Source organism: Nyctereutes procyonoides, unplaced genomic scaffold, assembly GCF_905146905.1.
Source record: "Nyctereutes procyonoides isolate TBG_1078 unplaced genomic scaffold, NYPRO_anot_genome, whole genome shotgun sequence".
NCBI classification, from domain to species: domain Eukaryota; kingdom Metazoa; phylum Chordata; class Mammalia; order Carnivora; family Canidae; genus Nyctereutes; species Nyctereutes procyonoides.
In genome coordinates this window covers 12,761,032-12,776,421 of record NW_026575159.1, presented here as the reverse complement: position 1 = coordinate 12,776,421, position 15,390 = coordinate 12,761,032, and the positions used below count along the sequence as shown (strand labels likewise).

General features: G+C 39.6%; 1 protein-coding gene across 4 annotated transcripts in view; it reads left to right on the top strand.

Annotated features, from left to right (window-relative positions):
* The window catches only part of SAMD12 (sterile alpha motif domain containing 12), a 378,425-nt gene that overhangs the window by 266,382 nt on the left and 96,653 nt on the right, over positions 1 to 15,390 (top strand). Inside the window, exon 5 of one of the 4 annotated variants that reach the window (XM_055314075.1) lies at positions 11,609 to 11,651. The exons of the other annotated variants lie outside the window; for them this stretch is intronic. Coding sequence (XP_055170050.1) covers positions 11,609 to 11,631 — 23 coding nt within the window. The 3' untranslated portion in view covers positions 11,632 to 11,651. Of the gene's footprint in view, positions 1 to 11,608; positions 11,652 to 15,390 lie in introns of those variants that run through there. 4 annotated transcript variants of the gene reach the window in all.

Below are 15,390 nucleotides of genomic sequence, written 5' to 3'. Positions count from 1 at the left end.
AGATTACTTAGAAAAAACAATCCAGATATGAGATGGTGAGTGTTTGTAAAGGAGTAGTGATTTTTTTTTAAATTTTTATTTATTTATGATAGTCACACAGAAAGAGAGAGAGAGAGGCAGAGACATAGGCAGAGGGAGAAGCAGGCTCCATGCACCGGGAACCCGACATGGGATTCGATCCCGGGTCTCCAGGATTGCGCCCTGGGCCAAAGGCAGGCGCTAAACCGCTGCGCCACCCAGGGATCCCAGGAGTAGTGATTTCAAGAATGAAGAAGAAATAGCATATTGCAAGCCTTTTCTAAAGCAAATAAGACTGAGGAGGCCACTCGATTTCAAGCCTGAATATAAGAAGCATCATAAGATGGTACTAAAGACAAAACACTGAAGAAGAGACAGATAATTAATTGCTTTTTGGACATATTAAGCGTAAGATATAAAAGCAAAAATGGTTGACATGCTGTTGGGCATTTGATTGTAGATATCAAAGGAAATTAGAGAAAAAGCTTTGTGATTAAAAACACAGAGGAGGGGCAGCCCGGGTGGCTCAGCGGTTTAATGCTGCCTTCAGCCCCGGGCGTGATCCTGGAGACCCTGGGATCAAGTCCCACATCAGGCTCCCTGCATGGAGCCTGCTTCTCCCTCTGCCTGTGTCTCTGCCTCTTTCTCTCTCCGTGTCACTCATGAATAAAATAAAAATAAAAATAAAATAAATAAAATAAAATAAATAACACAGAGGAGATTGTTTGAAATCAGATGAAAAGGTGGCTTTCCTAGGGACAGAGAGAAGAGCTAAGAAAAGCACAGTTCCACAGAGGAAGGGTCCTAGTCAAAGGCTGGAGGAGAAAGATTAGCCAACTAAGAAAATCAAAAGAGGAATGTCTTCTGGGGGAGTTGAGGCCGAGATGCCTCTGTATCAGTTCCAAGTACTCAGGAACCTCAGAGTTCATGTCTTATTTTCAGTCACCTAGACTTGCCTTATAAATTTAGAGCATTTGTTCTTCCCATCAAATCATGTCAATTAGGAGTGAATATTTCAGACAGGGAGAAAATGCAATAAATGAGGTCACAGGAGATGTTTCTGATGAAGATGTGTAAGCTAACCCTCTCTGCTTCATCCAATCCCCAGGTACCATATTCTTTGTGGAGGAATCATATTGTTCTTTGAAATTGCTTATTATATATCCTGTCTGCTATCCCAAATGGTCCCAATATAACATTCTTTCTCTAGAAAAAGAATGACTTCATTAATCTCCACATACTTCTTGATGAGCATTGGCACTTTCAGGTTGCCGATAGATCACCAGTCTCAACATTTAATATGTTGGAGGAATGCCATAATCACCATCTCAGTCATTCTATATTTGGCCAAGTGGAGAAATATAAGTGAAGAAAACCCAGAATACCTCTCTCAATTTGTAAACTAGCAAATTACCAAGAGATTATCTAATTTTCCTCCCTGCTGTTCTCACACCTGCATGCCATCAGTGTTCAGAACTAATTAATATGTCAATATGGGGCCATAAAGTGGTTTATGTTCTATATGGGCTTTCTAATTTGGGTGTATGAATGTTTGTGATAGAAAGTGTCTCCCTTAAATTCCACAAAAGGCATGTGACAGGAAGGAATCTCTTAAATACTTCCATTAATGGTTTTGTACAATGGCTCTTAATAAAGGGAAAATTAAAATTGTGAGGTCTGTATCTTTAACAACGTCTTAGTTTGCCCACAAACATTCTATTGACCACTTTGTGACTATAACAGCAAAGGCATGAGGGTGAGTTATATTCCAGGGACCACTATAGACCACTTCCCACAATATCTAACACACACAGTAGGAAACAGACTATTTTAGGAAAGTAATCCTTACCCTCAGGAGTCAAATTTTTCAGCCCTATGATAGTGTTTTCAATAAATCAGTAAGATAGTCATATATTTTCTGTTTTTTTCTTGTGAAATACCTTTAATGTTATAAGAAGGCAGTGGCATAGTAAAAGGAGCAAGAATTTTGAAGACTGAAAAGGTGAGTTTAAATCTGGTAGTAGGGCAGCCTGGGTGGCTCAGCAGTTTAGCACCGCCTTCAGCCCAGGGCGTGATCCTGGAGACCCAGGATCGAGTCCCACATCGGGCTCCCTGCATGGAGCCTGCTTCTCCCTCTGCCTATGTCTCTGCCTCTCTCCGTGTGTGTGTGTGTCTCTCTCTCATGAATAAATAAATAAAATCTTTAAAAATAATAAATAAATAAATCTGGTAGCAGATACCAAGTTATATAGCAGATTCTTTGAGCAATCTGCTAAATCTCTCTAAGCCTATTGCAACACGAAGCAAATTATTCCCACCTTATAGGACAGTGTGAAAATTAAATGAGTTCAAAGTTAGATATTATTTGTCACATGATTGGACTCATAAACTCCTTATTGATATCAGCATGCTTTACAGTCTTTCTGCTATGCAACAGGCACTATTTTAGAGACCAGATACAAATAAGATACCCTTCCATCAACAAGTCTCTACCTGGTAGAGCCATTAGTCAGGGTTCAAATGTGGGAGGTAAAAAATACTCTGTTTTATGCAGTAAGTATTAAATGTAGGGAATTAGATACTTACAAAATCATTGGAAGGGCTAGGGGACGCCCAGGTTCTCTGAGAATTCTAGAAATGACTCCCAAACAATACCCATCTGGCCTTGCAAGGTCAGTTACTCTCTCTGTCTCAATGAAGAAGGTAGGAATTCAGGAGAGTACCAGGGAAATCATTGAAGAGCACAACGCCTTAGCTGTTATCCAGGGATAAGGGAGATCCATCATTGCAATGGATTCTGGACCCTTGGAGTAATGGCTGTCCCTAAGAGATCTGCCACAGAAAAATGCAGTGTCTCCACCACTGGGGGTACCCAGCCTCCAACTTGCTTTCTCTATGAAAATCTCATAAAAGAGTAATTTGTCAAACTTACAATCTAGCTGCAAGGGAGTCTGGAAAATACAGTACTTTAGCTTACTAGCTTCTGCAGTACAATGAAGATGTTAGAAACAAAGTAGAGTAGATGTCGAATACCTCATTCCCACCACTGGAGAGATAAGCAGATAAACCAGTCATATTAGGACTGAGGCATAAGTGGAATTAAAGGAGACTCTATAAAGGAAGGAGGGTTTCTTTTCAAACTGGAGAGGCAGTTGCTGGGGAGAAAGGATAAAAAGAAACTAATGAGGTATATAGAGAGAAGACAAGATTTCTGAACAGAAGAAATAGCTTAGACAAAATGGTAGTGCTTCTTCCCATCCCTATTCCTGGAAGTGACAAAAAACATCTGGAGTATGGAGATTCACTTTTCCTTAAGGAAGGCAGGAGAAGCCTCAAAGATTTCTTTCCTTCAAAAATTATTCTTCTAGTACCTCCAGTGGTCCCTGCCACCAGAAAGTAAATTCTATGAGTGCAGGGAATAAGTCTGTTTTGTTCCATGGATGCAGGGCTATACTGAGTGTCAGGAGCATAGAAGGGGCTTAGCAGGTAAGAGCAGAATTAGTTTCCTTAAGCATGAGCCAGACAATAAATATGGAAGTAATGTCATCAGAGACCCAAGAGCTAAATAAAGGTGATAAGGGACGTCTCTTTGGAATTAGTAGAATTCCAAGCAATGAGAACCCCATAAGTAAAGGCCCATATGTTTTGAGCATAAGACATATTCAAAGACTGTGGCTCAATCATGCATACAGTTTGATCTTATAGACTTCTGATTATATAGGGGAATAGTTGCACTTAAGGCTAGAAAAATGATTTGGGAGTCAAAAAAGATCTTATCCTAGAATTCTGGTTTATTTTAGCAGTAATCCTTGAATTATATTGATAATTTCCAGAGATGTGACCATATTCAGAATACATTCTAGGCACATTTATGTAGCACCATGATAAGCAGTATGCCGAGGAATACAGGGAGAGGCTGGAAGGTGTTAGGCAGCCATCATAACCTGCCACATGGGCTATGGAAAGGTCTGAACTGAGTTGTGCTCAAGAGAAGAAAACTATTACAGAGCACCATATTCCTTTTTGGAATGAAATGCATTTTTTTTTTCAAATTCAAGCCTAAAATGTAAGTGATCTAGGCTTTTCATTCAACATCTTTATTTTTATGAATTTTATTCACACAGATTTAGCCGGGGAAGTAACATGATGGCAGTGACACTGGTAGAAGGAGTAAGTACTGCCCATGTACCTCAGCACCACCCCTTAGTGGCTCCGCTGGATTCTACTACTTAATCATACTGGTCTTCATTTTCCTCCTCTATACAATGGAGGTAAAACAGGGCCTAATACCTAGGGTACTTGTGGAAAATAAATAAGAATGTCCATGTGAAGCACTCAGCACAACTTGTATGTAAGTGCTCAGCAGGTGTGGTCATTGTTGCCGGCTTCATCATCATCATCGTCACCACAACCAGCAGCACCAGCACCACCATCCTCCATCATCACCAGGGGAATGATATAGGCAGTATAGAACAGGGGGAAGAGGAAGACTTTGGAGCCACACAAACTGTATCAGTCAGATTCCTGGCAGGAAACAGATGAAACGTTCAAATGGGGTTATTTGGAAGTGAATTTAATAAAGAAATAATTGTATTTACAAAGTTTTGGGCAAGCTGTGAAAAAAAAAATGGTCAGCATCCTACTTCATCCTAGGTAGAAGGGGAAGGACACCAGTTATCAGCCTTAGACCTGAAGGGGCAAGAAGAGGGAATAGTTACAGGAGCATGGAAAGAGACAATCAGATAGCAAGAGCCACTGATAAGAACTATGGTATGACCTGCAGTGAGTGATGCTGGGGAATCAATCCTCCCTCCCCCTAGTCCTCTCCCAATGGCAGGACCCAACCCAACTGGAGGGCAGAGGACCCTGGGATGCAGTTACTACAGGTCAGTGTCTAGAAATACAGAGTATTGGGAGAGGCACAGAGCAAAACTAGAGGAATAAATAGGATATATCCAGCACACACATGCCCAGCTGTGAAGCCACTTTGCAACTTCAGGCAAGTTGCTTCATCTCTCTGAGCCTCAGGTTGCCTCTTGTAAAGCAAGGATAATAATAATAGTCATTATTAATAGTTACACAGGTTCTCATAAGCATAAACTAAGATGATGCCTGGAAAATTCCTAGAAGAGCCCCTGGAACATAATAGACGTCCATTAATGTTCTCCAGCCCCTCCCCCAGCCGATGACAGCACTCCCCACTTGTGGCTGTTTTATAGGACTTCATGAGTTCCTCAGGAGCAGCATCGCACATGGTGTGGTCCATAGACCATGTGCTTTAGAGGCACCTGGGGTCCTTTTTAACAGGCAGGTTTGTGGCCCCTGCTTCAGACCATCTAAATCACAAGCAGAAGGGTGGGTATCCTCATTTCAGACAAGTTCCCCCAAGTGATTTTTATGCACAATAAAGTTTGAGAGCCATCATCCTAGACGTCCATATTTCTAATTGATGCCCACTTGGGTAAAGTGTAGGTGAGATTTATCTGTGCTTGGCAGCTATTAGGTACAGTTACAGCCCATCAGCTCTGTGAAGAGGGGCCATCAGACCAGGACACTAACAGTCTGTCTTGTGGTGTTAGGCTGTGCTGATTCTCCATTTTACTGGCTTTATTAATGCTTGAGGAACAATGTTCCCAAGCTTTTAATTAAAAATTCTCTAACATCCAAGGCCCTAATCATTTTCTAGGTTGGATATGGGCTGGGTGAGGGGTTGGATTCCCCCCCACACACCCTTTCAGAGAAAATTTAATAAGCAAAGCAGAAGCTGTTAAAGGGAATAAAGCTTTTTGAAAGATTTGTAAATGATAATAGGTCAATTCCCAGTATAAACAGGAGGTGTCCAAAACTTAGAATAAGATCGTAGGATCAAGGACCTTGCTTTAATCTAGTAAGAAAAGGCAGAGGAAAATTCATCAGCGGTGTGGGACAGAAATCAAGCTCATGATATAGGTTCTGATTTGTAAGGATTCAGATTGGCTGCGGTAAACAAACAGACTCAAAATAGCAACAGCTTAGACAAAAGAGAATTTTATTTGCTTCTCATGTAAAATTGCAGAGGTAGGGCTGTGGTGGTCGTTTTACTCCACAGGGTTCTCAAGGACTCAAGCTATTCTTCTAGCTCTGAGTCCTGCTTTCCCCAGGATGTGGCCCCTGCCCTCTTGTTCCACAATGGAACTCCAGTTGTTGTGTCCATGCTCCAAAAGTGGGCCAGAAAGTATGGAGCTTATAAAGAAGGTTTAGAATTTGCCACACAGCACATCTGATTACATAACTTTGGCCAGAACTTGCTCCCATGGCCACACAGAACTGCCAGGGAGGCATGGAAATGGAATCGCAGCTAAATCTTCTATTGAGGGGATGGTACACTGGAGACGGCTAGGATTCGCTGCTATAGATAGGTTCTGCGTCCTGAGAAATTCCAGATCTTTCCCCAATAGAATGCTTAATAGTCAAGTTCCAGTCAAGAACCCAGGAACCATACCATTTATATTTAGAAGAGGGAACTTAACGAAGGGAATTGGCAGCACAGATGTGAAAGTGAGATAATACAGAGATTAGCAGCCAGAGGAAGCATCTACCCTCCCTGGGGCACATCTACCTTCCCTGGGGTACAAAAGAGGAGTGAGAGCTTGCAAGTCAAGGTTGCCTGGCAGCACTTGGAACCCCAGTGACCTATCCTCGTGGGAGCTGGAGCCAGAAGAAGATGCAGCCATGCCCAAGGTGCCACCAGAAGCAAGGTGATAGAGGAAGAAATAAGCTGGCCTTTCTCTTCTTCTGCCCCCTCAGCCTCCTTTTAGTGCCTCATTGGTTAAAACTGCCTGGTAAAGGGCATGGGAGCCTGGGGAATGTAGTTTCATGCAAACAGAGCAGGCCAAGAAGAGTAAAGCATGGATCTGAAATCCCAATAAGTAACTGGAGCAATAACCAAACCCAAGCTGTGGATCAGGACAAATGAATAATTGCTGGATATTATTTCTGGATGAAGTTGAGAAATTTGCAAAGCAAAAGAAGGTCCTTCTACCCCTCTTTTGAGGTAGAAGCAGGGGCTCACACTGATCCTTGTACATCCAAATTCACAGCATTATTCACACTGGCAAAAAGTAGAAACAACCCAAACATCTATCAATACATGATAGGCAGAATGGGATGTGTATGTGATAGGATATCGTTCAGCCATCAAAAGGAACATGATTCTGACAAGTGCTAGAACATGCCAATAGAAAACAATCCAGACACAACAGAGCAAATATTATATGATTCCATTTATATGAGGTACTTAGAATAGGCAAATTCACGGAGCCAGAAAGTGGACTGGAGGTTACCTGCAGCTGGGGGTTTGGAGACAATGGAGGCAATTGTTGAGTGAGTGCAGATTCCTATTTGGGATGTTGAAAAAGTTCCAGAAATGGATAGTGGTGATGGTTGCACAACATTGTCAACATACTTAATGGCACTGAATTTTACGTTGAAAAATAATAAATAGTTTGTTTTTTAAAGCAAAACCATGTCACATCAAAGGATAGATAAAGAGGGTTCTTATGCCTCCCAAATATATTTACTGATTGTAGAACCCTTTGTGAAAAGGTGAATGTTGGCAATAAAGCCATAGAAGCTGAATCTTGGACAGAAGTGTGGGATCAAAAGAGCATGAAGAATTTAAAAAACAAAAACAAAACCCTGTTTCCAGGATTCATTGTGAAGTTTTAATTGCACTTGCTGGGGAGAGAAATATCACTGTCCCCTTTCCCAAACTGAACTTGATACGGTCAGGAAGCACAAGCATACATCCAAATGAAAAGGCAAGGCAGTATCAGAGGTATACAGGTAGAATCGGATGTCACCTATATATAGAGAGATAGCATGCATCTGAAAAACTCAAAAATAGGTAACCTTACAAAGGAGTAGGAGAAGAGACAAGAACCCAGAAATCCTGCAAGGGATCCTTTGAAGAATGGAGATGCCTAGGGAAAGGTTCTGTTTCTGGGTCACCTGTTAACAAGGAATGGAAAGGGTCAGGCTATCCTCTGCTATGTCAAAAGCAGCCCAGAAATGTCACTGAGGACAAGCACTTAAAGATGGTTGGTGGTGCTTGTACCTGAGAAGGTCATTGGCTTCTTGATGAAGGCCATTTCTGTGAATGGAGGGGGGATCTGAACTGGGATGGGATGAGCAGAACAGTCTTTTCTGTATTTCTCTATTTGCTTGCTCAACAGAAGCAGTAAACAAACCCTATTCCCAGAACTGTGCTGACAACATTGATGATGGCGGCACACAAATTAGGAAGTAAACAAAAAGCTATGTTAATTTCAAGCTCCATTAGAAACACAGGCTGGAAAAAAATAAATAAATAACGTCTGCCAAATAGAAAAGGTCAAAATTGGAAAGGAAAGAAACTTTGATTTTGAGATCCTAAGAAGATACTACAAACATTGAAAACTATGGGAGGATTCTGTTTCCTCTTTCACTTTTGTTAATCATGCAATTTTTTAAAAGCTCTCTTGTTAACGTCTTCTCTGATGAAATATGTGAGGTGATGGAGTCTGAGCCGCATGTTCTTTCTCCTAGAAAAGGAAACCATGCAGTATTTGGAGTGTAGCCACAGGGTTCCATTCCAGAGCTGTCTGCTGTTTTGTCCCTTATAATTTTTTTAAGAACCTCCAATACTGTTTATGGCCTTAGCATAATGCATAAGTACTCTTCTTCTGCAGACTCCAACAACATAAGTTGTCTCTGATGTGAAATTGGCATAGCATAGTCTTGTCTAAGAGACCTCGGACCCTTTAATCCCTTTGTAAAATGCATTGCATACCCCAGATCAAGTCTAGGAAATGCACACATGTCTTTCTCATAGTTACTTGTGTTGAAGGGATGGTACACAAATGAAAACAGATATCTCTCTTAAGTTCTTTTTTATGTCACGGCAGCGATCATTCTGGGTCTTTGATGATGGATGAGTCTTCATTTATAAATGTAAAGCCATATGTATTAACTTAGTTTCCTTCCAGGCATTTTGTATTAGTGAGCCTCACATATGGCTTTATAATGTTCCAATTCCAGATGCCTTGCTGTACTCTGATTCAATATATGCAAGAAGAAAATATATACAAGAATATCACTGTAACTTTTTGGCTAGGTGATCAGTCAGGAGTTCCATCCCACCTGAAGGCAAGGGATTGACCCTGCTGATTTCTCAGCCTTCTATCTCTAGATTTTATGATCCTATCACATCTTTTCCCAGAGGTACTAAATCTGAACAATCAATCACTAAATGCAATCAAATCCACCCTGTCTTCCCCTGAAACTAACTAGGTATTTTTCAACACGTATACACATATAAACATATTACACATTTCGAGAACAACAGATTTCCCTTTTGAGAATGGAAATATAGTCATTGTTAAATCACATTACTGGACTGAACTCCAGGTATTGGTTACAGTAGAAAATGCGACATTGTAGGAGGCTCTTTTCTTAGAACCAGGACATGGATTATGGCCTGAATTTAATTAAGTGTTGCTCATGGCACCATGCAGGCTGGCACTTAATTATATTCAGTTTATCTTTTTTATATACCATCTTTGACTATTCTCCAAATGTTTCGTGTGTGCTCATCTTGTTTTCTCCATCTCTGTTATAAACTCTTTGAGATCAGAGCTAATGTCACACAGTAGACAATAAATCTACCATAAATTAACAAGCAAAGGAATAGATGTGGCTACAGATTCAAGAAGCCACCATTTACATTTGAGATGTGAGCTAAGAAACTGAAGAACAACGAACAAGTGAGGATGGTCCCCATTCTTCCCTGGAAGGCATCCAAATTTTCTTCCTCTGGCTTCCATGAACAATATACAGGTTTAATTTCTTTCCCTTTGATTCCTTACCCTTTTAATCTACCCCAGCAAAAATGCTCAACTCTGTTACTAGAAAGTATTGTGAAGAGCTTTACAACATTCCAGCATCTGTGTATGTATATGCTTACTTTATTCTTGGCCCTAGCTTGAGCTCTTTCTCTCAATTTCCACTGTTATTTTAAGTGTGTTGTCTTTGCCTTATTTGTGACAGCTTTTTAAGATGCCTGTTTTAAATGAGATATTCCTAAAATACAGGTCAGGGACTCTCTACCTGTAGCAGTTGTGCCTAAGAAGAACATAAGGAACTAGTGGCAGTAGCTATGTGTGGGAAGCGTAGAAATGTGGAAGAGGACAGTGTTTACGTTTTATTCTGTAACCATCTGTATGGATCATTTTTGTCCACAAGCCTATGTTACTTTTATAACTTATAAACTGATTAGAAATAAAATACCTACATTCATCATGACATATGCCTTTCTAGCAGATGTTAAAAATGTCAATGAAATATTAATCCAGTTTATATGTTTGTTTTAAACAAATGAATAGTCTTATTGTTTTAAGATACAACATTTAATGAGTCCAGTATTCCAGCTATGGAAGCATTTCTTGGGTGTCTGTAATTAAATGCTAGTCACTGATTCATGCTGGGGTCCATTTAGGGTGGACAATGGCTGAACTGCTTTTAAGTCTGTAGCTTTTAGCTTTGAATGACACGCCCCCAATAAGCATTTTAATAATATAGAAGGTATTTCAGTGAGTGGGTCAAGAGAACCACTTGCATCGAAGCTTTTCATATTTTTATTTCATGCTTTTACTCTTGGCTTTGTTCACAGTTGTAACACATTTCACGTGGTACAGGTCCTCCATGATGATTGCAACTTGCTAATTATTCATATCTAGTGGTCCTACCACATTTCACTCTTTGCATTTCCATTTTTTTTCTTTCTCTTTAAGATTATGTCGTTTTTGTCCTGGGGTTTTATTCCCATGCCAGTCTATTTGATCCTGCTTCTAATTTGTCTTTAGCATTTCTACTCAAGCTTGTCTATTTTGACTTTCTGCAGATGGTTCAGCCTTGGTTAGATATCTTTAAACCTTTTAACCTTTAAGTAAATAAATGCTTACAACTGTATAAAATTACTTGACTCCATATATGAAAGCTCAAAAATGCAATTTGGTTCTTACCGACATCTTTGTGTATTGCATTAAGTTTAAAATTGGTATGCTATGTTTAAGTCTGCACATTGTAGAAACTGTGTGTTTACTTCCCAGTAGAGTAGGTGTATCAATGCTCAAAAGCTTATACAATTTTATGAACATGCACTCTCTAGATGTAATCTGCAGCATTTACACATTAATAAAAAACACGTAAAAGAGACTGGCTAAACAATCCCCTGTCCCCATGCTTTTCCAACTTTGATTACATCAGAATCACCTGAAGGGCTTGCGGAAACACTTTTGAGCCCCCTGATTCAGTCAGTCTGTGGTGGAGCCTATGAACTTTCTTTTCTAACAAGATCCCAGGTAAGTTTTATTGTGTTGATCCAGGGCCACATGTTGAGAACCATTGCTATCCCATTTCTCTTGGAGCACACAGAAACACTGCATTTCCCAGCTGCACTTGTAGTGAGGTGGGGGGGGGGGCAATTACTGTGTCCACGCCAGAGGCATGCATATACCACTTCCAAATCTAGCCACAAAACTCTTCCACTCTCTCTCTCTCTCCCCTTTACTAGGCAATGTGGAGGCTATGTATTAAAGATGGTGGCCTGCCAAAATAGAAGGAACCTGGATCTGTGAGTTTGTCCACAGAGGAAAACTGCCTTACATCTCAAAAAACTGTCCTGTAAAAGAGGAATACACCTTTGTTATAGGAAGTCAGTGAGGTTGGGGGCAATATTGCTTCACTTACCCTAATATACATAACTTTCATGTGATCACAAGATGAACCATGCCCAACTCTGAAGACAATTTTTTTTTAATTTATATATTTATTCATGAGAGGCACAGAGAGAGGCAGAGACACAGGCAAAGGGAGAAGCAGGCTCCATGCAGGGATCCCAATGTGGGACTTGATCCCAGGACTCCAGGATCACACCCTGGGCCAAAAGGAGGCGCTCAACCACTGAGCCAGCCAGGCGTCCCTGAGGACACTTTTATTATGTAAATTTGAGTGGAGATTAATTATCTACCATATACTCTCCCAATCCAAAAATATATATATTTAAAATTTTTTATACATACTTAGCCTAAGGCCACAAGTCAGTAGGCCACAAAGAGATTTTTGCCAATCCTTCAGAACATCTCCTAAATCTACCTTAGTACATTTTGGGTGAGCTTTCATCTGAAATTTTCTGCTTGCTGCTTCTGGAACCCCTATATTCTTGCATTCTCAAAATGGTTATATCCCCCAAATCCTTTGCTTCAAGTCGGATGAGACCAATGCACTTTCCCCCTCAAAGTCCATTATAGGACAGATGTGCCTTACTCTGTCCTCTGTTCCTCTCCTACCTAGTTCTGCCAAGGAGATCATCCCAGAATTTCTAATTCTAACTTGATGAAGCAGATTTTCCCTTTAGGCATCCTCAGAGTGAGGTCAATAGGCCCCAGACGACCTACATCTTTCTTCACAGTCCTAAACCATGAGACCATCCAGAAAAATCCCTTTTCCTTAATTCTGTTGCTAATACTGCTTTTGGTGAATATAACTCACCCCCTTTCCCTGGACCCTGCCTAGATGTGCATGTTGCTGTTCTAGCACCTCCCAGTCTTGCCTACTTTCCTCCTTGTGTTTCTGCTAAGCATTGGTACCCCATTCATCTGTCAGTTCTCCTGTGTAGACCTCCACAGCCATTGCATTCCGTGACTAAAGTAGACTGTTGTGCAAATATTTTCTTTCTGTTATGCAGATGCTGTATAATCACCCTTATTAATAGTTTCCCACACACAGAATTGGACCAAAAACAATGATTCCTCCCAAATATGTCTTGTGATTTCTCCCAAATATGTCTTATGAAAACATGCACATCCCCTCAATCCTTTTCTTGCAAACTGCCCCACACTATATGACATGAAATCAAAGTCTCAAGATTACAGAAAAGATTCAATCTTAAAGCAGTATCCATTTTTCTGATTATAAGAAAACACACATTTATTGAAGAGAATTTTGAACTGAAGAGAAATTAAGAGAAATACACAAAGAGGTACACAAAGAAAAATTCATCTTTGATACCAGTCTCTACCCAAAGGTAATCTCATATACATTTATGGAATTTATAAGTGTTTTTATTTATTGCCATGCCATTTATATATAAGTGACTGAATATTCAGTTGTATGTTTAGGCCATCATTTATTCAAACAATCCATACAAATGTTGCTTTTGATTTTCTTATTATAAATAATAACAGAATGAATATCCCTGTATCTAAATTTTGTACCCATTCCTGGTAATATTTCTAAGGTAGATTCTTTGCAAGGTAATCCCTTGGTAGAAGTATATGAACAATTGAAGTAAATACCACAAGAAAGAGCTAAAATGGTTAAAAGTGATTATGCCTGGCAAGAAGTTTACAAGGATGAACAGAAAGGGACAGATTTAATACTGTTTTCTATTATAAGTACTGTGCTTTACTTATGATTAAAAATAAACATATTATGAAAATTATTTTTTCCCAAGTAAGACACAACTATGCCCTCAAAAAAGGGTATGGCCACTTTAAAGAAGAGTTCATATGAATTAAAAAAAAAAAAAAGTTCATATGATATTCCCATATGGAATAAGCTGCCCTTCTGAAAATGTATTAACAATTTACCCTCCCATAGTGAATGTGAAACAGTTCCTTTCCTATAAAAGCCTCTACAAAATAAGTATTTCTTTTTCTTTTTAAATATTTTCTAATTGGGTTTAAAATGACATGCAATTTAAATTTGCATTTATTTTACTGATAAGGTTGAATTGCTTTCCTATCTGATTTACTGGCCTTTTATATTCCTTCTTTCGGCTTTTAAATGAACATACCAAAGCTCATACAGTCAATGTTTGCCGTCCCGGAGAAATCAGTCACTTTAGAAGATGGTATCCTTATAGCATGACACGACCATGGCTTCAACATTTGAATAAGTCTGTTTTTGAATGACCATCAAAGTCAGAGTGACAATCTTTTGGATATCCTTAGGATCAGTTACTTCATCAGGTTAGGGACAAATGGTAGAGCAACTGCATGGTGATAACCTCAGTTTTCTTTGTGGTCCTAAACCATCCATAAAAACAAGTCTATGGAGCCATGAAAACATGAGCAGAATAAATGCCTGGCTCTTGTAAAGCACCACAGTCATTTGGATATATCTGTTATGGAAGGCTTCTCACTACATCCACCTCATTTCTTAGTCTTCATATTAAATATATTAATTAAAAGTTGTCCATTAATCTACATGTCAATGTGTCATGCAACCTTATACACATAGCTTATATATGCCAGACACTTAAAAATTGGATCAAGATTGTAGACTGTGCATATTTTTTACTAGAATGTCATTCATCCTAATAATTTTTGTCTGTTTTATTCACTGTTCTATTCCAGACGGCTGGGAGAGTTCCTAGCACACAGACCAGGTGGTCAACCAATATTTCTTTTTCTTTTCTTTTTTTAAGATTTATTTATTTTAGAAAGAGAGAGCAGGAGGAGGGGGAGAGGAAGAAAGAGAATCTCAAGTGGACTCTGCTTAGCGTGGAGCCTAACACAGGGCTTGATCTTACAATCCTGAAATAATGACCTGAGCTGAAACCAAGAGTTGGACACCCAACCAACAACCACCCAGGTGCCCCCCAAACAGTGTATCTTGAGTAAATGAATATGTGATGAAAATATAAATGAATGAACAAACCAGCACTTAACAATTGGACACCAAGATCCAAACTTTGTTCACCTTATTTTGTAAGATAATACATGATGGCCAAATCTTTTGAATAATACTGATGAGAAATACATGATGAATGCTGAATGGTACTGAAGAAAACAAGCTTCAGTTCTAACCTTGGCGCTATCAGGGAGTAGCTGTTAAGTCATTCACTCCACCAGTGTGTCTTAAGTACTTACAATATGCCTTACACTATTTTTCTTCAGCTTTATCGAGGAATAACTGACAGGTATAACTGCATATATTTAAAGTGTGCCTGATGATTTGATACACATTGCCAAAATTAAGATAATTAGCATACCCATCATCTCACTAGGTAACTCTTTGGGGCTGGGGGAGAACTCTTAAGGTCTCTCAGCAAATTTCAAGTGCACAATACAGTCTTATTAACCATAATCACCGTACTGTACATTAGGTCCTCAGAAATTTTTCATCTTATAATTGAAAGTTTGTACCCTTTGATCTACATCTTCCCATTTCCACACCCCTGGTCACTGGCATCTACTTCTATACTATTTAGATGAGTTCAGCTTTTGTTTAGATTCCACATAAGTGATACCATGCAGTTTTTGTGTTTCTCTGGCTAGCTTAAGTGAACTT